The sequence below is a fragment of the Carcharodon carcharias genome, chromosome 10, assembly GCF_017639515.1.
Source record: "Carcharodon carcharias isolate sCarCar2 chromosome 10, sCarCar2.pri, whole genome shotgun sequence".
In the NCBI taxonomy this organism is placed as follows: Eukaryota; Metazoa; Chordata; class Chondrichthyes; order Lamniformes; family Lamnidae; genus Carcharodon; species Carcharodon carcharias.
The window spans coordinates 116,732,741-116,756,649 of NC_054476.1; the positions used below are offsets into that span (position 1 = coordinate 116,732,741).

At 42.6% G+C, this 23,909-nt stretch overlaps 1 protein-coding gene and 1 non-coding gene across 4 annotated transcripts in view; one reads left to right on the plus strand and one right to left on the minus strand.

Moving 5' to 3' along the window:
- The window catches only part of ap2b1 (adaptor related protein complex 2 subunit beta 1), a 325,740-nt gene that overhangs the window by 64,231 nt on the left and 237,600 nt on the right, over nucleotides 1–23,909 (plus strand). For all 3 annotated transcript variants that reach the window (XM_041196885.1, XM_041196884.1, XM_041196886.1), the window contains 2 exons: nucleotides 2,075–2,320; nucleotides 23,097–23,287. In XM_041196885.1, coding sequence (XP_041052819.1) covers nucleotides 2,075–2,320; nucleotides 23,097–23,287 — 437 coding nt within the window. The remainder of the gene's footprint in view (nucleotides 1–2,074; nucleotides 2,321–23,096; nucleotides 23,288–23,909) is intronic.
- On the minus strand, nucleotides 22,617–22,751 carry LOC121283709. Its single transcript, XR_005944355.1, has one exon. It is a non-coding gene; the product is annotated as a U11 spliceosomal RNA (small nuclear RNA).

The following is a 23,909-nucleotide window of genomic DNA, read 5'->3' on the forward strand; positions in this document are numbered from 1 at the left end:
AGTCCAGGGATACGGAACTGAATTTAAGACAGACTCCTGCCCTGGAGTCCAGCTTGTTGGGCAGATTGGACTGGCTTGAGGTAAAAATCCAACTATATGACTTAAGGCTACAAGGGCTTGGAGACATGGAACTCAAAATAAAGGGCCAGTTCACTACAACCCTTAGGCATGAAGATAAAGAAATTAACAAAACCCTTTGTCTTACAGAACGAGCAAATTTCTCTCAGCAGGCCAATGTATTTAAGAATTGGTCTTATACAGAAATTTGATGAGGTTTCAGTTGAGAGCAGTGAAACAATACTTGAATTTCCAAAGTTGGTTAGAGGACCAACAAACTTTGAAACAACAGCAGCACTTGAACTTCACTCATTATGCAGTGAATCACTCTTTGTTGTAGAAACACCATTCATTGGACCACAGGAGGAGATTGCAGATCTCTGTCTTTCCGCAGACAGGCTAGAAGGCACTGAAAAAAAGATGGTGACCATTGCCTGAGGAGTTTCTAGACCTTAGTTGGCTCTTTCTTGAAAGTTCATGAGAATGAAGCTGTTGCAGAAACAGGTGATCTGTTGGAAGAAAGATCTTGTTGCACTCTTCGACTCCACTGCGCTATGCTGCCGAAATCTGTCTTTTTTGAGGAGCTTCAGCCCACCGTTGAAGACACTGAAGAGGTGAATTTGTTTACTTATCCCACCGAGCCCACAATTGCTTGCTGACACACTAAGCTTTCCAGGGAGAAAGAGATGCTTGACCCCAAGCTGGATCAAACCATAGAGCTTATTAATTTGTAGAAATGTGAGCTACAGTTCACCAGCAAGTCATAGGTACACTCAAATTGTCTTTCAGTGAAGAAACAGAGGCCCAAACTACAGAACTTGTATAGCTGAAGAGTGCTGCAAATGAATTATGTCTAGTTCTGGAGGTTTATTCCGTTGTTGAAGATGGTGCAGCCCTACCTTCTCGTGCTGACACCGTTATCCCATTGCCGACAGCAGAGCACCCTCAAGCTGAATCAAGTGTGGAAATGATTCCACTCTCGACAGAGTGCACATCCTACCCTAAGAGTAATAGGTAAGTCATCTTTTCTTTGTATCCCTCAACGTCTTCAGGCTGTTCTTTGTTGTTCTTCTCGTCTACCAGATTTATTCAAGTCTCATATATTGAATACTACTTTCATCATCACAGCAGCAGTGAATGATACAGCTGTGAAATTTGTTACAGAAGTTGAAGATGCTTCATATTCTCAGGGCTTCCCCCAATGTGCAAATTAGAAGCAGAAGACTACAGAGAGAATGTCAATTTGTTCTCCCTTTTCAAGAGGGTGTGATCATCCATGTCCTGAAGTTTTCTCTTGAATCATTTTTTCATCGAATGGGTTTCACAACCTTTACAGTTATCATCATAAGGGCCACAGCCCAGGAATGCAGTTGTCAGAAGCTGCTATCCCACACCACCAATGTGTTTGCCTTCCAAGGTGTAGATGAGAGAACATAGAAGTCTGGCACTTCCTCCAAGAGAGCAGAGAACACTGGATTGTTGGAGATTGAAGCCTGGGGTGGGGTGAGGAAGAGTAGAAGTTGGATAGAATCTATAAACAGTACAGGAGGTTTACAGGCATCGGGAATGTAATGTAAATAGCTTTACAAAGGATTGTAACCATTTAGAAATTCTACTGGGGTGGGACTGGAGAAATGGAGTAATGGGTTAATGGTTATATTAATGAGACCATGATGCTTTTAATGATGTAAGTGTGACATCAAGAGTCGGGTGACCTAGAGGCTCTGTCCTGGAAACCATGTGCTTAGCCTGAGGTCTTTGTAAATAGATTTTAATAAATAGTTTCAAGAAAATCTATAGACCAATTATCTCAAGTCTAGAATTAGTAAAGCCTCATCAAGGTATGTTAAGACAACAAAACACAGTTGCAAAAAAACCTCATTGAAACACTTGGAACTAATGGTTAGTTAGAAATTAAAGGCAACTAACGAATCCAAATATCCTAATGATGTGTTTAAGGGTTTACTGATCATAACATTGCTTTTAACCAAAATTCCTAAATCTTTTGTTCTTACAGGATTGTGAAGATCCAAACCCCTTGATCAGAGCTTTGGCAGTTCGTACAATGGGCTGTATCCGTGTGGACAAGATAACAGAATACCTATGTGAGCCTCTCCGCAAGTGTCTGAAAGATGAAGACCCGTATGTCCGGAAAACAGCTGCTGTCTGTGTGGCCAAACTGCATGACATCAATGCCCAAATGGTAGAGGATCAAGGCTTCCTGGATTCACTGCGAGATCTGATTGCGGACTCAAACCCCATGGTATGGAACTTATTTCTACTTTCCTAGAGTGTTTTGAGGTTTGACTTGTATGACATCCTTTTCATTTTTGTTGCAAAATGGCTAAGATTAACCCTTTGCCAAGTTGTAGCCCCAATAACAGTGCACGTACTGATGCTGCATAGAAAATCCTCCTCTGGATCAGCAAATGTTCATCAGAACTAAATGGAGATTGAAACTTTATGAAAACCTCCCTGTTGTGTATTAATTGTGACCGAGAATGCCTCATGACTACCAGTGACCTTCAAGTATACATTCCTGGGACGGCATGGCAGTAGAGGTTTTGCTGCACTTCATTGCAGCCCTGTGACATTTAATTTAGAACTAGAGGTTTTTTATATGCAGAATTACCCCATGAAGCCTCATGGCATAAGGTCAAATATGGGCAAGGAAGCCTCCTGCTGATTACCATATATTGCCCACCCTCAGCTGATGAATCAGTGCTCTTTCATGTTCACTTGGAAGAAGCACTGAGGGTGGCAAGGGCGCAGAATGTACTCTGGGTGGGGGACTTCAATGTTCATCACCAAGAGTGGCTCGATAGCAACATTACTGACTGAGCTGGCCGAGTCCTAAAGAATGTAGCTGCGAGACTAGGTCTGCAGCAGGTGGTGATGGAACCAACAAGAGGGAAAAACATGCTTGACCTCATCCTCACCAACCTGCATTGATGTGCTGGGCTCCCTCATCATTAAGGATGGGAATATTTGTGGAGTCTCCTCCTCCAGTGAGTTGTTTAATTGTGCACCACCATTCATGATTGGAGGTGGCAGAACTGCAGAGCTTAGATCTGATCCATTGGTTGTGGGATTGCAGATGCATCTGTTCATGGTATTATTGGTAGGAATGACCACTGCATAGTCATTGTGGAGATGAAGTTCCGCCTTTACTTTGAGGATGTCCTCCATCGTGTTGTGTGGCACTACCACAGTGCTAAATGGGATAGATTTCAAGCAGATCGAGCAAGTCAAGACTGGGCATCCATGAGACGCAGTGGGCCATCAGCAGCAGCAGCAGAGTTGTACTCAAACTCGTTCTGTAACCTTACGGCCAGGCATACTCCCCACTCTGCCATTACCGTCAAGCCAGGGGATCAACCCTAGTTCAATGAAGAGTGCAGGAGGTCATGCCAGGAGCAGCACCAGGCATAACTAAAATTGAGTGTGCCAAACAGCATATGCAGCAAGTGATAGACAGAGCCAAGCAATCCCACAACCAATGGATCAGATCAGATCCACAAATATCCCCATCCTCAATGATGAGGGAGCCCAGCACATCAATGCAAAAGATAAGGCTGAAGCATTTGCTCCAATCTTCAGCCAGAAGTGCCAAGTGGATGATCACCTCAGCCTCCTCCAGAGGTCCCCAGTATCACAGATGTCAGTCTTCAGCCAATTCGATTTGCTCCATGTATGTCAAGAAATGGCTGAAGGCACTGGATGGTACAAAGGCTATTGACCTTGACAATATTCGGATGAGTACTGAACAGTTGTGCTCCAAAACTTGCCACGCCCCTATCCAAGCTGGTCTAGTACAGCTACAACACTAGCATCTACCCGGCTATGTGTAAAGTTGCGCAGGTATGTCCTGTACTCTCAAAGCAGGACAAATCCAACCTGGCCAATTACCGCCCCATTAGCCTACTCTTGATCATCAGTAAAGTAATGGAAGGGCCATCAACAGTGCTATCAAGTGGCACTTGCTTGGCAATAACCTGCTCACTGATGCCCAGTTTGAGTTCCGCCAGGGCCACTCAGCTCCTGATCTCATTAGAGTCTTGATTCAAACATGGACAAATGAGCTGAACTGAACTGAGGTGAGAGTGACTGCCCTTGACATCAAGGCTGCATTTGACCAAGTGTGGCATCAAGGAGCCCCAGCAAGACTGGAGTCAATGGGAATCGGAGAAAACTCTCCACTGGTTGGAGTCATACCTAGCACAAAGGAAGATGGTTGTAGTTGTTGATCAGTCACCTCAGCTCCAGGATATCATGGCAAAGTTCCTCAGGGTAGTGCCCTCGGCTCAACCATCTTCAGCTGCTTCAATGACCTTCCTTCCACCATAAGGTCAGAAATGGGGATGTTTGCTGATGATTGCAAAATGTTCATCACCATTCGTGACTCCTCAAATACTAAAGCAGTCCATGTCCAAATGCAGCAAGACCTGGACAATATCCAGGCTTGGGCTGACAAGAGACAAGTAACATTCGCACTACACAAGTGCCAGACAATGACTGTCTCCAATAAGAGAGAATCTAACCATCGCCCCTTGACGTTCAATGGCATTACCATCACTGAATTCCCCCACTATCAACATCCTGGAGATTACCATTGACCGGAAACTGAACTGGACTAGCCATCTAAATACTGTGACTACAAGAGCAGGTCAGCTGCTTGGAATTCCGCGATGAGTAACTGTCCTCCTGATTCCCCAAAGCCTGTCCTCATCTACAAGGCACAAGTCAGGAGTGTGATGGAATACTCCCCATTTGCTTGGATGAGTGCAGCTCCAACAACACTCAAGAAGCTTGACATCATTCAGGAGAAAGCCTGCTTGGCACCACATCCACAAACATTCACTCCCTCCACCACTGATGCACAGTAGCAGCAGTGTGTACCATCTACAAGATGCACTGCAGGAAGTCACCAAGTTTCTATAGACGGCACCTTCCAAGCCCACGAACACTACCTTCTAGAAGGACAAGGGCAGCAGATAGATGGAAGCTGTACCATCTGGAAGTTCCCCTCCAAGTCACTCAACATCAGGACTTGGAAATATGTCGCCATTCCTTCACTGTCACTGGGTCAAAATCCTGGAACTCTCTCCCTTAGCACTTTGGATGTGCCTACAGCACATGGAGTGCAACAGTTCAAGAAGGCAGCTCACCACCACCACCTTGAGGGCAACAAGGGATAGGCAATAAATGGTGGCCTGGCCAGCGCAGCCCACTTCATGTGGATGAATTTAAAAAAATCCTTATTACATTCATGGGGATAAGACAAAGGAGCTCAATTTCTAGGCTACATATGGTGCAGATCTCTCAAATATCAGAGCTCCTATTGTCTGCTTCTTGGTTCACCACCATAAAGTGAGCTGAGGGTTAATTTTTAGCTACAGTTGACGTCCATTGGTCCTGTGGACAAAGATCAGGTGGTGCCACACAGCTCAGCACAGAAGAAAGGTATTTCACCCATCAAGCCTGTGCCTATTCTTTGACCAAAATATCCAATTTATCCCATTCCTCTCTTTCCCTATAGTCTTGCAAATTGTTTTTCTTTTCAAGTGTATATCCAACTCCCTTTTTCCACATTTGACTTGCAGTTGACAACTGAATGTGCTGCGCAGCCATTTCCTGCCTCATGTCTTCCATATACATCTTTAGCATGTGGGAGATGGCCAGAAACCAGGAGCTTCCAGTTAGTGTGCAGTGAAGACACTGACCTTTAGTTTGCAATAGAAATGATAAAGGAACTGTCAGCATTCACTGTTCTTCCTCTGAAACTGACAGCAACTTCTGGACCTCCTTGTTTAACTGTGTGAATGCAGACTCCAGAAGTTGGTTCAACAGCCACTTGGAGTCCGGAGTAAGTCAGAAAGTCTTTTATTATAGGCATGTGGGGAGAGCTTTCAATGAGCTCAAAATTTCAATCACAGACTCATTTATATAGCAATTTCAGGAGGAAGCGACCCTTTGAATGATATATGGTCATTCAAAGGCACCCGTACGTGATCATACTTACTTGATCTGTCTCCATCTTGACTTGCATTGCTCTCAGATTCATGCGTGTTGCTGCACTCCTGATTCTACCGCCCTCCTGTCTGCATGTAAATTCTCCTAGCTGTATTCATGCCCACCCTCTTACCTTGAATGTGTTGTGTTGCCTTATGTAGATTGTAGACAAGGTTATCTCCAATCACTTCCTCGTATGCCTTATCTCTCATATTTTCTGATCCCACTCTGACATCATGTTGTTTTGTGCCATTCCTGGAAAAATCCTTCAAGCTACTTGTGATTGAACTTTCACAATGCTAACTGCTTAGATGTGGACCTTTCATTTAACACAATGTTTCAGCTCTTAATCTGCTTAATAAACATCCTCATCTCCACCTTTGTCCACAGTGAAAATCTTTACTCTCTCCGTTGTTCCACAATCTTTGATCCCACAGGTTCAAGGGGTGTACACCTCGGCATATCTAGCATGCATTTGGCTGAGCCATCTATCACTCAATGGGACTGGATCATATTGAGAGCTGTCGGGCTCATTCTTCTCTGCCACTGTTCAGTACTCCAAGATCACCCTGAGGAGAAAAGATAACTTCCAGGAAAAACTCAGCAGGTCTGGCAGCATCTGCGGAGAGGAGCACAGTTAATGTTTCAAGTCCGAATGACCCTTCAACAGAACAGTTCTGTTGAAGGGTCATTCGGACTCAAAACGTTAACCGTGCTCCTCTCCGCAGATGCTGCCAGACCTGCTGAGTTTTTCCAGGTATTTTTGTTTTTGTTTTGGATTTCCAGCATCCACAGTTTTTTGCTTTTAAGATAACTTCCAGCTTGCTTTCTTCATTACAATCTCTTCAAACTCGTCTCCTCTGCATCCTTCCCTCTCATCAACAGCAAGCACAAGGACTCATGCATTTCTTTGTGACTAAGATGAAGACCATCAATTCAGTTACCTCTGCTGGTTTTCCTTTGGCCATCAAGTAAAATTTGCAGCCTCTCCTCCCACTGTCTTCCCCCCCCAAACTTTCTGTAGATTGAAGTGAATAAATTATACTAAGTGTGTTAAGTTCAATTGTATGTTACCAGCTATGGTGTGTACTAGGTCACACTTCAGTCCGTAAGCAGGAAGGACTTGCAGCATTGAACTTCAATACTGAGTTCAAGAAATATTCGCCACAGCCTGAAAAAAAATGTAAGTTAATTTCTAGCCAATTCAAGATTGCTGCTTCAATCAAGGTGTTGGAATGCTTGTCCTGGTTGTCGGTATACATGGCTGGCCAAAATATAAATGATTGCCCATTTTAGAAACACCATCATAAGTGTTAATGATCAAACTAAAGTAGATTGATTAGAAATTAAAATTTCTAGGACAAACATTTTGTTTCTGCCACTAGATGGCATCCTGTCCTTACAAATTAAGGCCTTGTTTAAAAAGCAATGATAGTTTTCTTTATTCCCAAACAAGAATGGATGCGAGCCAAAATTAATTGTTTTCAATTGCAAGTTGAATTTAAGGCTACATTTCAGACTGCTGTGTGGTCAGCACTTGCCATCACCTTAAGCACCTGTTAGTACAGTAGCACTCATTAACCCATTCTCCTGGTGAAATGCAACGAAGGATGCCTGCAGCTGCGGGTATTAAGTCTATGACTGGGCAGCCGGGAAGTGTGTTTAAGTTTTGAACTTGGCGCAGAAGTGAAAAAACTGTACTCAATTATTGTGATTGGTGGGCGAGTTAATGTGCATTGGAATATACATTGTGATGGAGGTATGGGAAAGAAGTGTAAAAACGTGTCTTTCTGGCTGGGTAGACTGAAGAAACTCAGAGGGAACATAACATAATCTCTGTTACTAGCTAATCCCTTGCAGCTCATCTTGTCAGCCGTCTGGAGCACAATTCTGGGGCTTGGCTGCTAACCTTGCCTGTTCCTTTACCACAACCCAAACACCCCCTGTAACTGCTTGTAAATTGAAGTGATAAAAGCAAAAAACTGCGGATGTTGGAAATTCAAAACAAAAACAAAAATACCTGAAAAACTCAGCAGGCCCGACAGCATCTGCGGAGAGGAACACAGTTAACATTTTGAATCCGTATGACTCTTCAACTGTTGAAGAGTCATACGGACTCGAAATGTTAACTGTGTTCCTCTCCACAGATGCTGTCAGGCCTGCTGAGTTTTCCAGGTATTTTTGTTTTTGTTTTGTAAATCGAAGTGGCTTGGGGGTTAATAAATTGCTTGTATGGTTATAGGCCCAAACTCTTTGGGATATTTCATTGCGCAAAAGGCCTGTTTATTTTTGGTTATTTTTGACCTGTAATAATATTTAGTGCATGATCGACATGTACCAAGACTTCACCTATTACATATGGTCATAAAAGTATATATAAAACATAGTAATGTGAATACTTCCTAATGCAAATTTATCTTACCCTTCTGCATTTAGCAGAGCAATAAAATTCTTTTCCATGTTGCTGCCCAATGAAAAAGTGTGATACACGAGTAAAAATGTGTTTAAAATGTTGATTCACCCTCCAGACTTTACACTTGTGTGTGCTTGCTGATGGTCAACACCTTTTGTCTTCAGGCATTTTGTGTCTTTAAAACCTTACTTTCAGTTATCAATTTTTCACATTATCGACTCCCCTGTCCATACCTTTAATGGAAACCTCCTGTATAAACTCGTCACCATTGGCGGAGCACCCCCATTTCATGCCCAATAGCCTCCTCGGCATCTGTCCGAGAGAGAATTTCGCCCCTTTGCTCCCCTGCTCCATTTGTCGTTAGGTGGCACCAAAGAAAGAGACATGTAAAAAGCACAGAACGTATGACTTCAATCCAAATATTACAGCCCTCTAACACCATCATTTAAAGACTAGACTTAGTCTCTGCCCCCTATGTACAACCCTAAAGAAGATTGACTATCTTATGTTTCTCCACTTTTATATTTCTCTACTTATTTTATATTTATAGTTCTGTATACAGTGAAATTACTGGCATCAGTTGTTTTCTTTTCAGGTGTCCTTATTTTCTAACTGGTCAAAGCATTTACTGTTTTTAAAAAAAATTAATGGAATTGAGACTCTTTTCCCAACATCCGTGGTGGCAGTGAAACTACTCTATCCCTGGGATACAACCATGTAATCCCAGAAATAGAACGCTTCCCTGTCAATGTAGATACTGGGGAAATAGATCCCCATTTCACAAAAGATGTCTCTTTCACAATAACTGCTGGTGATTCTCACTATGTCTCGTGTTTAAGTTGTAAAAGGACTTGGTGCATTGAAGGCTGCCTGTGATTTTAATTGCAAGTTGTTTGGGTTTTGGTATCTGTTTTTACAGGTGTGCATATTTTTTCTGGGGACTGTTTGTTTGTTTATACCTGGACTTATTCTGTTTTGTGTGGAAAGTCAGTTTCAATGGAGAGCAGCTAATAAGATCCTTCTCGGAGCAATGTCCTCCTCAATGTGTTCAGCATGCACTAACTACCCAATCTGGAGGAGGAAAGGGGCAGAGCACTGGGAGAGGAAAGCTGCAAGGCTGGTAAGGGGAAAGTTTGGAGACAGGCTTTATAGAAGAAATGTGCATTTGTTAAGTAACAGAAACCAGAAAGGAACCTGTATTAACAGTGGAACTCAGGGGCAAGCAGTAGATCACAACAGAATTCACTGGCATCCAGTATTTAAGCAATGCACTGTAATCCTCCCAAGGATTGAATCTTTGTTTACATGAAGCCACGTAGTAAAGTTCTGGCAGAGATGTTGAGGGAATGTGTGGTGCCGCAGCAGAAACACTGGGTTGGCTTGCACCCTGCTCAGTCATTTAGAACTAACGCTTTGTGCAGATCGATTCCCAAAAGTGAGCTAAACATTTCAGCGTGGAATACTGTGCACCATAATGGTAGGCAGATGAAGCCTGGAGGCTGGGGCCTTTTAGTCAGTACTCAGCCTGTTTAAGAAATATACTTATTTTTATGATAATCTTGAATTAAAATCTGCTTCATTTTACAGACAGAAGGGTATTAATTTAAACAGCCCTGATTTCTCCACTCATTACCTGTCCATAGAAAGATGTTTTTGATTTTTTATTTTCCCCTTTATAAGTGGTGGCATATTTTTCCCAACCCTTCAGTTTTGGAGATATCCAATCCTCAATTAATAACCCTACAGCAAACTTGAGATAAAGTAAATTAAAAGGGGTAGTTTATTTTGCACACAACGCAGGAAGGGGTTTCACAATGTTCGCCCCTTTTACATTCATACAATAAAAGACGGATAAGGGAAGGAAAAGGGTTCGGGGCAAAGACCACGATAAAAGTAAGAGTTATGGTTTCATGTGAGTCCAGAGTCCAGAATCAAAGTCCAATGAGGAATTCTTTATAGAGTTCAGCTGGCTGAAGACTGATGGTGTAAGATTCACTTTTCCAGTGGTGGTGCTGTCCCAAGATGAAGTAGGCATGCAGAGATTGAAGCAGTTCTGTAGGTGACAGTAGAAAATCCCCCCAGCAGAGTCAGATTAGATGGAGATAAAAACAAAATATTATGGATGCTGGAAATCTGAAAGAAAACAGAAAATGCTGGAAAAACTGAGCAGTTTTGGCAGCATCTGTGGAGAGAGATCAGATGCTGCCATACCCTGCTGAGTTTTTCCAGCATTTTCTGCTTTTATTTCAGGATTGATGGAGTGTAGTTATCCAACCTGGCCAGAGCTTGTTTTTGTGTGGCCTGCCAGTTGGTGTCAAACAGCGGACTGAAGATGGAATTCGAAAGCTGTATAATTAAAGCAATTCAAACAGCTCAAGTCTTGGTCATGTGTCAAACTATTAGCTAACGAGGCACCCTTGTTAAGACCCATTATGTTTTGAGCAGGTAACTGTGGAACCACTAGCACAACGTTGGAGATGAGTCACAAATAGTGCTGCCTTTGTCCATAGCTGGCTGGTGTGCAGGGTTCTCATCTACTATCCCTTGTGTTGGCTTGGCTGGAATGTTTATACAGTGCAAGGAGTGTTACATCCCGGATGTTTGACGTGTTAACCTTTGTCCGTTTTTAAACTGCTGAAAAACTTCCAAAACCACCATCACGTGATCAGCGACGGCCATTTTATCAGTCCAGCCATTTGTTCATTTTTTAAAAAGTAATAAGTTTATCAAGTGGCCAGATTGAGATATCTATATATATTCCTTCCTGTCACATTCAGCTTAAAGGCGGCTCTCCTAGCTCCATGTTGGAGTTCTGTGTGCTAATGTGTAGGAATGGGAGGAGTTGTGTACAAACACTGTACTTGAGATGCGTGTGATTCTAGACCTTTATACTTTCCAACCAATTTGGCTCATTTTGTCAACCATTCAGTGTGTCCGTGTGTGTGTGTGTGTCCTATCTCTATCATGTAGCTCTGTCATTCACCCCTCCTCCCCCGCCTTGTTGATGCTTTGTGTTTGCATTACCTGTGAAAGGCTTGTGCTGAACATCAGATTAATATTGTGTTTTTGGAATGGAGTAGCAGTGACATTCAATACTGAAGCTTTTGAGTGATTTCCAACCTGTTACATAATGACTTAAATTTTGTGTCACATCCATTCAGGAGTTGCTAATCACCTCATATTTCAATGTTATTAAAGTGCCGCACCATATGTCCAGGGTTGGGTTTTGGATTTAGATAACATTGCATACTCATTTGATAAGTAGGAAACCAAGAATGTTACAAATACAGAGCACCTGAGAGAAACACATGGGTAATGTTTGCCATCTGCAAAAAGCATCTATCTTCTTGTGCTGATGAAGTTGCTGTGTACTGTCAACAGAATTTTACAAACCCATTTTACATTACATTCTAGGACTTTTGATGTCCGAGGAACTCATTGAACCACACTGTTACCTTGTCTGCTAAAAGTCTATCCTTGGGCCTCCTCCTACTTTGCATTTACTCACCATCCCCTAGGCAACATCATCTGAAAAGAGTTTCCAAGCACTGGCAATGCCAACTCCTTCAGTTAATTATTGCTATTTTTGGCAGACCATATTTTGAATATTAGGCACAGCTCTGGCCTCCATATTATAGAATAGATTCAGGAGCACTGCAGATGAGAACAGAACTAAGAGGTCCTACCTACCAGGAAAGACTGAAAAGTTTGGAGAGCTGATAGAGAGATCGTTAAAATGGACAGAGTTTAGTGCGGGTGGGGCGAGTCCAAAACTAGAGCCATAAACATGATACAGTCACCAATAAGTCTAATAGAGAATTCAGGAGAGAGTTTTTTTTTTACCCTAGAGAGAGAATGGGGAACTCAGCACCTCAAGGAGCATTTGAGGTGAATAATAGAGATGCTTTTAAGGGGAAGCTAAATAAGCTAATGAGGGAGCGAGGAATAGAAGGCTATGCCAATGGGTTAGATGAAAAGGGATGGGAGCATACGAAAAAGGAGGAGGCCATTCAGGCCCTCGAGCCTGTTCCGCCATTTAATAAGATCATGGCTGATCTGATTACCTCCAATCTGCATCCCCGATAACCTATCACCCCCTTGCTTATCAAGAATCGATCCACCTCCGCCTTAAAAATATTCAAAGACTCTCTTCTTGAAAAGGTGGTAGAAGCAGAGTTCCAAAGATTCTCAACTCTGAGTGAAAAGATTTTGCTCCATTACTGTTTTAAATGGGCGACCCCTTATTTTTAAACAGTGACCCCTAGTTTGAGATTCTCTCACAAGAGGAAACATCCTCTCCACATCCACCCTGTCAAGACCCTTCAGGATATTATATGTTTCAATCAAATTGCCTCTTAATCTCCTAAACTCTAGCGGATACAAGCCTAGCCTGTCTTTTTGTAGCCCCATTATGTTCTCTTCACAACTTATTTTCCTACCTATTTTTGTGTCATCAGCAAATTTGTCAACCACCCCTTCATCCAGGTCACTTATATAAATTGTAAACAGTCGAGGTCCCAGCACTGATCCCTGTGGCACACCACTTGTTACACTTTGCCAATCTGAAAAAGACCCATTTATGCTTACTCTCTGCTTCCTGTTAGCCAGCCAACCTTCTATTCAAGCCAATCTGTTACCCCCATATGAACCAGTCGGCCCAAATGGCAAGTTTCTGGGCTTTATGTAATTTCTCAGTATGTAATTCTGTTGCGTTTCGAATCATGGAAGGTTTTGATTGAGTAAATAACTTGACACTGTTTTGAGTAGCAGAAGGGACAGTAACCAGATGACACAGAAAGGTAATTGACAAAAGAGTCAAAGATGAGATGAGAGCTTTGTTAATGCAGTGAGTTGTGATCTGGAATGCACTGCCTGAAAGGCTTGTTAAAGATGATTCAATAATAACTTTCAAAAGGGAATTGGATGAATACTTGAGAAAAATTTGCAGAGCACTTGGGGAAAGGATGGGGGGAGCGGGACGAATTGGATTGTTCTTTAAAAAAGCTGGCATAGGCATGATGGACCAAATGGCCTTTTGTGCTATTTGGTTCTATGAAAAACTTATAACTGATTATATTTAAACCAACAAAATGGAGTTGGCCTTCAGCCAGTTTGTACAAGCACTGAGCTGCATTAATATGAAGCTCACCAGGATATATTTTGTCTTATTTAGGGGGGCATGAAAATGCCTGGCACTAGGATTAGGACTTGAATATTCGTACAAAAGAGATGCAATGAAACTTGACTGTTCATGGCTAGCCTTCTCCTCAGTACAATGTAAGGTGTAACAGGATGCATGGCTGGATGAATACCTAATTTAGAATTTTATCTCTATGGTTATTGCTATTGTATTGCATCACTTTGTCATACAATATCACATAATTCCACTGCATTATCCTTCTGGTTGCACATTTGCATAGGTAAATGCATGACTGCTAACAGCACCCATCACAATGTAAAAATGAAAGCTGAAAAAAGTGACTATTTAAGTATTTTACTTAATAGAATTTAAGTTTTACGAAGTTTGTCAAGCTTGACTCTAACTTACTGGTTAACACTCTGGTTAGTGAAAACAGGTTGTATTTATAAGTACATTAGTTGTCAGTACTAAATGCCTGAGTTTAATAGTAACCTGCCTTTAAATCAATGGCCAACAAAGCATTCGCTCTGCCCCATAAGTCGTACCTTCATTGTTTAATCGATCCTCCCAAAAGGTCAAAGCTTGTCATTTATAGCACAATTTTCCTTCCAAATGAGAAATAACTATGAACATTGGGAATGAATTATCCATAGGCCCAATTTACAGTGCAGGCCATGTTGCAACAGGAGCAGCATCAGACATACTTAAAATAAGGTGCCAGCCTGGTGATCTGCAACACAGAACTGCATGCATGCTAGCAGTGGAAGCAGCATGCTATAGACAGAGCTAAGTGGTCCCACAACCATGGATCAGATAAAAGCTGTAGACTTCTGTCATATCCAGTCACAAATGATGAGGGACAGTTAAACAACCAACTGGAGGAGGACGCTCCACAAAAATACCCATCCTCAATGATGGGGGAGACTAGTACATGAGTGTAAAAGACAAGGAGATGATTTGCAGTGTTCTTCAGCCAAAAGGGCTGAGTGGATGATCCATCTCTGGCCTCTTCCTCAGGTCCCCACCAACATATATGTTATTCTTCAGACAGTTTGATTCAACCTGTGATCAAGAAATGACTGAAGGCATTCGATACTGCAAAGGCTATAGGGCCTGAAAATATCCCGACAATAGTACTGAAAACTTGTTCTCCAGAATTAGCTGCACACCTAGCCGAGCTATTCAAGTACAGCTACAACACTAGCATCTTCTCAACAATGGAAAATTGGCCAGGTATGTCCTGTCCACAAAAAACAGGGCAAATTCAGTCACAAACATCAGTAAAATGATGGAAGATGTAGTTGAGAATGCTATCAAGTGCTATCAGCAACAACCTTCTCACCTGTGCTCAGTTAGGACCATTCAGCTCCAGAGCTTTTTACAGCCTTAGCCTAAACATGGCCAAAGGAGCTGAATTTTAGAGGGGAGATGAGCGGCCGCCCTTGACATCAAAGCAGCATTTGACTTAGTGTGGCATTAAGGAATTCTAGCAAAATTGAGGCCACTAGGAATTAAGGAGTCGGAATCTTTTCTGGTTGGAGTCATACATAGCACAAAGGAATGTGGTTGTGGTTGTTGGAAGCCAATCATTTCAGCCCCAGGACATTGCTGCAGGAGTTCCTTCGGGAATTGTCCCTAGGCCCAATCATCTTCAGCTGTTTCATCGATGATTTCCCCTGCATCATGAGGTCCAAGGTTGGGATGTTCACTAATTCCACAGTGTTCAGTTTCATTTGCAATTCCTCAGACATTGAAGCAGTCCTTGCCTGCATGTAGCAAAATCTGGACAGCATCAGGCCTGGACTGATCAGTGGCATGCAGCTTTCGCACCATATGTCTCCCAAGTAATCATAAGAGAGAATCTAACCACCTCTCCTTGGCATTCAATGGCATTGCCATCGCTGAATTACCATCAACATCTTAGGGTTATCATTGACCAGAAACTTAACTGGACCATGATTAATTGGCATCTTTCCATCTGTGAGAGATCCAGGGAATGCAGCGATAGAATTTTGATGAGGTCAGATGAGGTCATCTGGACTGTTTTTGATGGCTGTACAAGTCGATTCTGGAAAGGCAAGTCCGCCATAAGTGCTGCAAATGTCCTTTGCCAGTAGTGCGGGATAATCTCTACTGAAGCCTTGTTTGCAGGGTTGGTGTTTGCTCTGGAGTTTCTGAAACCACATCATTGTGATGGTGAATTTGTGCTCCAGCTGGCGTCGCCATTTGCATTGATCTCAGCTAGAGGTTTCCACTTGTCGTGATTGATGTTGAGGGCTTTCATATCTCTTGACAGCATCCTTGAATTGGAGCTTTGGGTACTCTGCTGGACTCTTGCCATGGGTTACTGCCCAGTATAGCATATCCTTGGGGATGTGGCCATCTTCCATCCTGTGCACATGCCAAACTCAATGAAGCCGCCTTTGTTTGATGCTAGTGCGCTCGGCATGTTTACCCTAGAAAGGACTGCTTCATTGACGACTGTTTTTCCGTGGGATGCACCGGAGGCAGTGGAGATACAAGTTATTGTGCCTTTTATCTTGGTTAGGCATAGGTTGTCCAGACTTTGCCCCTGAACAGCAGTGTGCTGAGGATGCTGACATTGTAGATAAGCATGGTGGTCCTGGTCAGTTGGTTTTCTCCATGCCCATTTTGTTAGTTGGCCATAGTTGGTCGCTGCCTTTCCAATGCATGTGCTGAGCTCTTCAGGTTGTCTGTCATCATAGATTCAAGGTGGTAGAATTTGCTGACTACTTCCAGTGGTGTGTTGTTGAGTCTGATCACAGGTGGAGACACAACACCCTGTCCATAACTTCAGTTTTGTCATCGGTGAGGGTGAACATGACACAGATGACCCATGAGCCTTTGGTGCTGTTATTCTGTCTGGGCAACTACAGCATCAGCATACAGAAGTTCTCTGGTCAGTACATGCTGTGCTTTTGTCTTGGTTTTGAGTTTTGATAGGTTAAGGAGTTTCCTATCTGATCATGTGTGGAGGTACACTCCTTCCATGTTGGCAGGGAAAGCATAGGTCAGGAGGACAGAGGTCATGATACCAAACAAAGTCTAAGACACAACCTTGTTTGCCCCATTCTTGAGTTTAAAACCGTCAGAGGTGGAGCTGTCAAACTGGTTATTGTGGGAGGACCATACGAGACTGCAAAACTTGGGAGGACAGCTGATTTTTCTCTAGTATCCAGCAAAGGCCTGTCCTGCTCGTGGGTCAAATGCTTTAGAGATCCACGAAAGCAGAGTGGTGTTTGGTGCTCCCTGCACTTGTCTTGAAGCTGACGTAACAAGAAGATCATTGTATACCGTAGATCTGCCTGCTCTGAAATCACACTGTGCCTCCAGGTATATTCTGTTGGCTAGTCATTGGAGCCTTGTTAGAATGAATCTGACAAAGGCCTTCCCAATGAGGAATGAGAGAGCCTGGAAGTTGTTGCAATCTCCTTGATCACCTTTGTTCTTGTGAAATGTGATAATGTTTTGCGTCACGCATATCCTGTGGGACAGAGCCTTCTCTCCAGAGGAAGAGGAGGTCATGCAGGAGAAGGCAGCAGGTGGGGCTTTCAGCTAGTATTAGGTCCTTTTCCAGGTGCTTTCCTTGCTGCGAGAGAGTCAATGGCCTTTTCAAGCTCAAGTAAATAGCCATTAAGTAATTATAATTGCTCAGAAACTTAATTGGACCAGCTATTCAAATAATATAGCTACAAGAACCAGGTCAGAGGTGGGGAATTCTGCAGCGCACCACCTGGTTTCCCAAAGCCTGTCTACCATCTACAGAGCACAAGTCAGGAGTGTGATGGAATACTCCCCACTTGCCTGGATGAGTGCAGCTCCAACAACACTCAAGAAGCTCGACACCATCCAGGACAAAACAGCTTGCTTGATTGGCTTCCCATCCACCACCTCCAACATCCACTCCCTCCACCATTGAATCATAGTGGCAGCAGTGTGTACCATCTGCAAGATGAACTACAGCAACTCACCAAGGCTTCTTCGACAGCACCTCCTAAACCCATGACCTCTACCACTGTGAAGGACAAGGGCAGCAGACAGACGGGGACACCACCATCTGCAAGTTCTGCTTCAAGTCACACATCAACCTGGCTTGGAACTATGTTGCTGCTCCTTCACTGTTGCTGGGTCAAAGTACCTGGAACTCCCTTCCTAACAGCATTGTATATATGCATGCACCACATGGACTACAGCGATTCAAGAAGGTGGCTCACTACCATCTTAAGGGCAAATAATGTTAGCCAACAAATATTGGCCTTGCCAGTGACACTCATAGTTCAAGAACAAATTTTAAAAAGTGAAATTTTAAAAGTAACAGGCAAAGGCAGATGACCACTTTGACGGTACAGGCTTTATGCAGTGCTTTTATGTGGGATTTGAAGTTTAAGAAAAGTGATACCATGGCATTTTGCTGCCAGTAGATGGTGGCAGCACACATTGCACAAGGTGACAAGGTGCACTTGGAGAGAGCTCTGAGCAACTGCAAGAATATCACATCAGGGCACTGAGGTATCTAATACAGTCAGAGATTTACTCTTTAATTAGTTTAACTGAATAGATTTGCCTGTTTAATTTTTGATTTGATACACAGTATTCCTTCCAGTAATATTTCAGCTGTTTACCCCAGCTACATGAATGCTACTTTACATATTTACATATTTTAGCTAAGTGTAGTTGCATTCTGCATGGCTTCTTATATTTCAGAAATGGGTCAGTTATAATGTTATTAGGAAGGGGTTACATTCCCCTACAATTAAAATGTTGTGCACTGATAGGTTGGCAATGCTTCATTTTGTGTCAATAAGAGTTGAAAAAAGTTGAAGCAGCATTTCACTTGCACTTCCCGCAATTTGGTCTACTGCATTTGCTGCTCCCAATGCGGCTTTCTCTACATTGGAGAGACCAAACGCAGATTGGGTGACCGCTTTGCAGAACACCTTCGGTCTGTCCGCAAGCATGACCCAGACCTCCCTGTCGCTTGCCATTTCAACACTCCACCCTGCTCTGATGCCCACATGTCCGTCCTTGGCCTGCTGCAATGTTCCAGTGAAGCTCAACGCAAACTGGAGGAACAGCACCTCATCTTTCGACTAGGCATTTTACAGCTTTCCGGACTGAATATTGAGTTCAACAACTTTAGATCATGAGCTCCCTCCTCCATCCCCACCCCCTTTTCGATCCCCCTTTTTTCCAATAATTTATATAGATTTTTCTTTTTCCACCTATTTCCATTATTTTTAAATGTATTTCCATCCATTGTTTTATCTCTACCTTTTAGCCTATTTTGATCCGTTCCCTCCATCCCACCCCCACTAAGGCTATCTGTATGTACCTTGCTTGTCCTGCTTTCTACCTTTAATGTCACCTATTAGCACATTCCTTAGATAATATCACCACATTCAACACCTCTTTGTCCTTTTGTCTATGACATCTTTTGGCCATCTTCACCTATCACTAGCCCTCTATCCAGCTCTACTTGTCCCACCCCCCTTAAACCAGCTTATATTTCACCTCTTTTCTATTTTTCTTTAGTTCTGTTGAAGAGTCATACGGACTCGAAACGTTAACTGTGTTCCTCTCCGCAGATGCTGTCAGACCTGCTGAGTCTTTCCAGGTATTTTTATTTTTGTTTTGAAAAAAGTGGATTGTTGCTTGGAAATCAGCCATCCAAGGGCTGCAATTGCCTTGCAGTTTGGAATGAAAGGAGACAGACATGCACTGAATGTTGGACAGTTCATTTATGATCTTAGTGATTCTGAGAGTTGCCTGATGCTTTCATCGCTCATTGTATAGAGGGAATAGAGGTGGACAGAATTATGATCTAAGAAACTGAATCTTACTGTGAATTGGCTCAGAAAATGGGCTGCAACAGAAATATTACCTGAACTCTAATTCAAACCAATTTTAAACCAAGTAATGGAAGTCACAGTAATGCACATTTCTTTCATTTTCACTCATCGTGAATGCAAGGTGTCAGCTGTGGCTCAGTGGGTAGCACTCGGAGTTGAGACCTACCCCAGAGACTTGAACACGCAGACTGATCATCCAATACAGTACTTTGGGAGTGTTGCACTGTTGGAGGCGGCATCTTTTAGAAAGGATGTTAAATCAAGGCCCTGTCTGCCCCCTCAGGTACATGTAAAGGATCCCACGGAAGGTGTCATGGCCAATGTTAATCCGAAACAAATATCGCTAGAACACTGATTTTTCAGTTGTTGTCATATTGCTTTTTATGGGGCTCAGCTTTCTGCAATTTGGCTGCCACGTTTCTTGCTTTACAGTTATGACAGCATTTAAAGTGCCTTGTTAGCTTTCAATTGCATTGTGTGTCCTGAGATTGTGAAAAGTCTTATAGAAAGGGAAGTTCTCTTTTCATAAAAATGATGCTGTTGAACAGCTGGGTTCAGTGTCAGATGTTGCTGGTTTCAGGTCTATTTTATATGCAGACATTACTTTGGAAACAAATTGCATGTTTTGTTGGTATAACTAAAACCAAAGAGTACATCTATATTGAATCAAGTACCTTTGGTATATGAAGTTTGACTGATCTTATTCTGAGGGGAGTTGCCCTTGTGCACATTGCCACCAGATGGGAGAAGCTACATTTTGTTTCTTTGATTTCCCAGGGGTTTAGCTTTCAGCCAGGCCAATGAGGGGAGGGGGCCAAATGATATATTTGTTTATATACACGCGCGCACAAACACACACACACACATACGTGTGTGTGATAAATGTATTTTCATGTGAGGAGAGGGTATTCTTCATTGTGTGTGGGATGTGGGAGAGGCCCGAGAGAGCGACATGTGCCTCTGTGTGATAGTTTGTTCCACTCAGGGAAAATATTTTCTTCCTATTGGAGGTGACAAGATTGCACTAACAGAATGGCTCTTCCTCCCCCCGCCCCCATTCATTCAGCCCATATGGGAAGATGTTGCCCAGTGGAAGTGGAGTTACCCTCTGAGAGCGAGCACAGCTCCACTGCAAACCCCTGGCTTGGGAATGGTATTGGGAAGGGAAGAGAATCAGAAAGGACAAAAAATCTAGGGTGAGGTTGTGTAAAACTTCCATATATATGTATAACTTTTACAAGCCAAGTTTAAATATTTTAAAGAAAAGAAAGAACTCAAATTTATTTAGCGCCTTTCACAATCTCAGTGCTTAACAGCCAATTAATTATTTTTTGAGGTGTAGCTGTAATGTAGGGAAATGCCAGTTTGCACACAGCAAGATCCTACAGATATCAAGATAAATGACCAGCTAAGTTTTCATCGATGTTGAGTGAGGGAGTAGGTATTGGCTAGGAAACCAGGGAGAACATCCCTGCTTCTCTTCAAAAGTGTGACCTGGGGTCTTTTATGTCCATCTAAGTTTAACTTCTCATCTAAAAGTATTCTCAAGTGATAGTGCAGCACTCCCTTGGTATTATACTGAGTCTAGATTACGGGCTCAAGCCTCTGGAGTGCATATAAACTTCTGAGATGTGAGAGGGCTACCAACTGAGTCATAGCTGACTTTTTACATTACTGCATTCAAGAACATTGCCCATATTCACCATGGAACGACGAACGTATGAAATAGGAGCCGAAGCAGGCCATTGGCTCCTCAAGTCTGCTCTGCCATTTGATAAGATCATGGCTGATCTGATTGTGGCCTCAACTTTCCTGCCTACCCTGAATAACTTTTGACTCCCTTGTCAATCAAACGCTAACTAACTCAGCTGTAAGAATATTCAATGACCCTACTTCCACTGCTCTCCTGGGGAAGAGCATTCCACAAACTAATGACCCTGTGAAAGAAAATAATTCTCCTAATCTCCATTTTAAATGGGAGATCCTTTATTTTTAAACTGTGTCCCCTTAGTCCTAATCTCTCCCATAAGGGGAAACATTCAGCATTCACCCTGTCAAGTCCCCTCAGGATCTTGTATGTTTCAATAAGATCACCTCCCAATCTTCTAAACCCTAATTGATACATGCCCAGCCTGTCCCACCTTTCCTCAGTAGATAACCCCGGCAACCCAGGAATCAGTTGTGAACTTTCTCTCAACTGCTTCTAATGCTGTTATACCCTTTCTTAAGTAAGGAGACCAAAACTGTACACTGCTCCAGATGTGGCCCCACCAAAATCCTCTACAGTTGTAGCAAAACTTCCCCAACTTTTATATTCCATTTCCCTTGCAATAAATGGCAACATTCTATTTGCTGTCCTAATCACTTGCCGTACCTTCATGCTAACTTTTTGAGATTCATGTACCAGGACACCCAAATCCCTCTGTACCAAAGAGTTCTGCAATCTGTCTATTTAAATAATACACCACTTGTGGACAAGTTCACATTTTCCCACATACTCCATCTGCTAAATGTTTGCCGACTCACTTAAGGAGTCTGCAAAGGAATATAGAAAGGGTATGTCCTCTTCACAACTTACATGCATTTGGTCCTTTTATCCAAGTCATTGATATAGGTTGTAAATAGTTGAGGCTGCAGCACTGATCACTTGTGGCATTCCACTTGTTCCATCTTGCCAACCCGAAGATAGCCCATTTATCTCTACACTGCTTCTTGTTAGCTAATCAATCCTCTATCCACGCTAACATGTTACCCTCCCCTCTCCCATACGATGAGCTCTTATTTTGCATAGTAACTGTTGATGTGGCACCTTACCAAATGCCTTATCAAACACCTACAAGTTCCTCTTTTCCACCTTGCTTGTTACTTCCACAACTCTAATAAATTAGTCAAACACAACCTTCCTTTCACAAAACCATGTTGACTTTACCTGATTACATTAAGATTTTCTAAGTGTCCCGCTATAACCTCAATAATAGATTCCTGCATTTTCCCTATGACAAATGTTAAGTGAACTGGCCAGTAGTTTCCTGCTTTCTGTATCCCTCCTTTCTTGAATAGAGGAGTTACATTCACTATTTTCCAATCAGATGGGACATTTCCAGAATCTAGGGAATTTTTTTTTTGGAACGCCGAGACAAACGATCACCAGCTGCTCCAAGAAACAAAAATTGTGCTTCTGAAATCTCTTGATATTGATTCTGCAAAGATAAAGTGCAAGTGCTTCATCCATGTGCTATTCACAGCAGAAACCCTTGGAAAATTGCAATCGATGCATCTACTGTCTCAGCAACCACTTCTTCTAAGCCACTTCTTTTAACTGTGGCCAAAGTCTGTCTTGAGGACTTTGTTACAATAGAGTCTGATGCTTTCCAGTAGAATTAAAAGTGGATACATTATTGGTAAACGCACCCTTGTAATGCCATCTATTCTTTTGTCAGGATATTGGAAGAAGACAGTAAGTTACCAATTTTATACTATTACTAATCTCAACTGATCATTATTACGCAAACAGGTAATTGAATTCAGAAGCCTGTTTTTATTTTAAGTTTTACATTTGCACTGTGAATATAAATTTCTCTCCATCCGATATCTCTTGCTGCAGGTGGTTGCGAATGCTGTGGCAGCTCTGTCTGAGATTAGTGAATCCCACCCCAACAGTAACCTGCTCGACCTCAATCCTCAGAACATTAATAAACTCATCACCGCTCTCAATGAGTGCACTGAGTGGGGTCAGATCTTCATACTTGACTGCCTGTCAAACTACAACCCCAAGGATGAGCGCGAGGCGCAGAGGTGAGCTCACATCTGAGGTGCTGGCTTGTGAACGTCCAGTAGAAACCACTGATAAGTCTCTGTTACTGGCCTGTGGCAAAGGGGATGTTTGGCTGGGGTTGGGGAGAAGGTTTTCACAAGGGCAGTTCAGAGTTGCTTTAAGTGAAGCCATTAATCAAAATTCTAAAGATCATGAGACTTACAATCTGTTTAAATTTTATCATTATACCTTTTTTCACTCTGTCCTGCCCTGAGACTACATTTTCCTTGGTGTCATTGTATTTGGCAAGGTCAGTAGCCTTACAGGATTGGTAGTGGAGCAGATGGTTCATTGTTTGCAACTCATCACCACAGTTGCACATCACTGAGTCACTGTCATTGTAACCCTATTTCTGCATCATTACTTTTAGCATATATTTAGACCTGTTGCATGCAAAGATAGTTGTTCCTGTTCAGTATAGTAATGTGCATTGAATGTTTTCCATAAATTGGCCCTGACTTCTCCCATATTGATGTAAGCGATAGTAGTTCTGTGATTGGACAACATTTGCTAAATAATCCTCAGTGTGCTAAGAATTAAGTTGACAACCAATTCAAGATTATCAGTGGGACTTGCAGTGTGGTGTATTTGTGTACTGGAAGC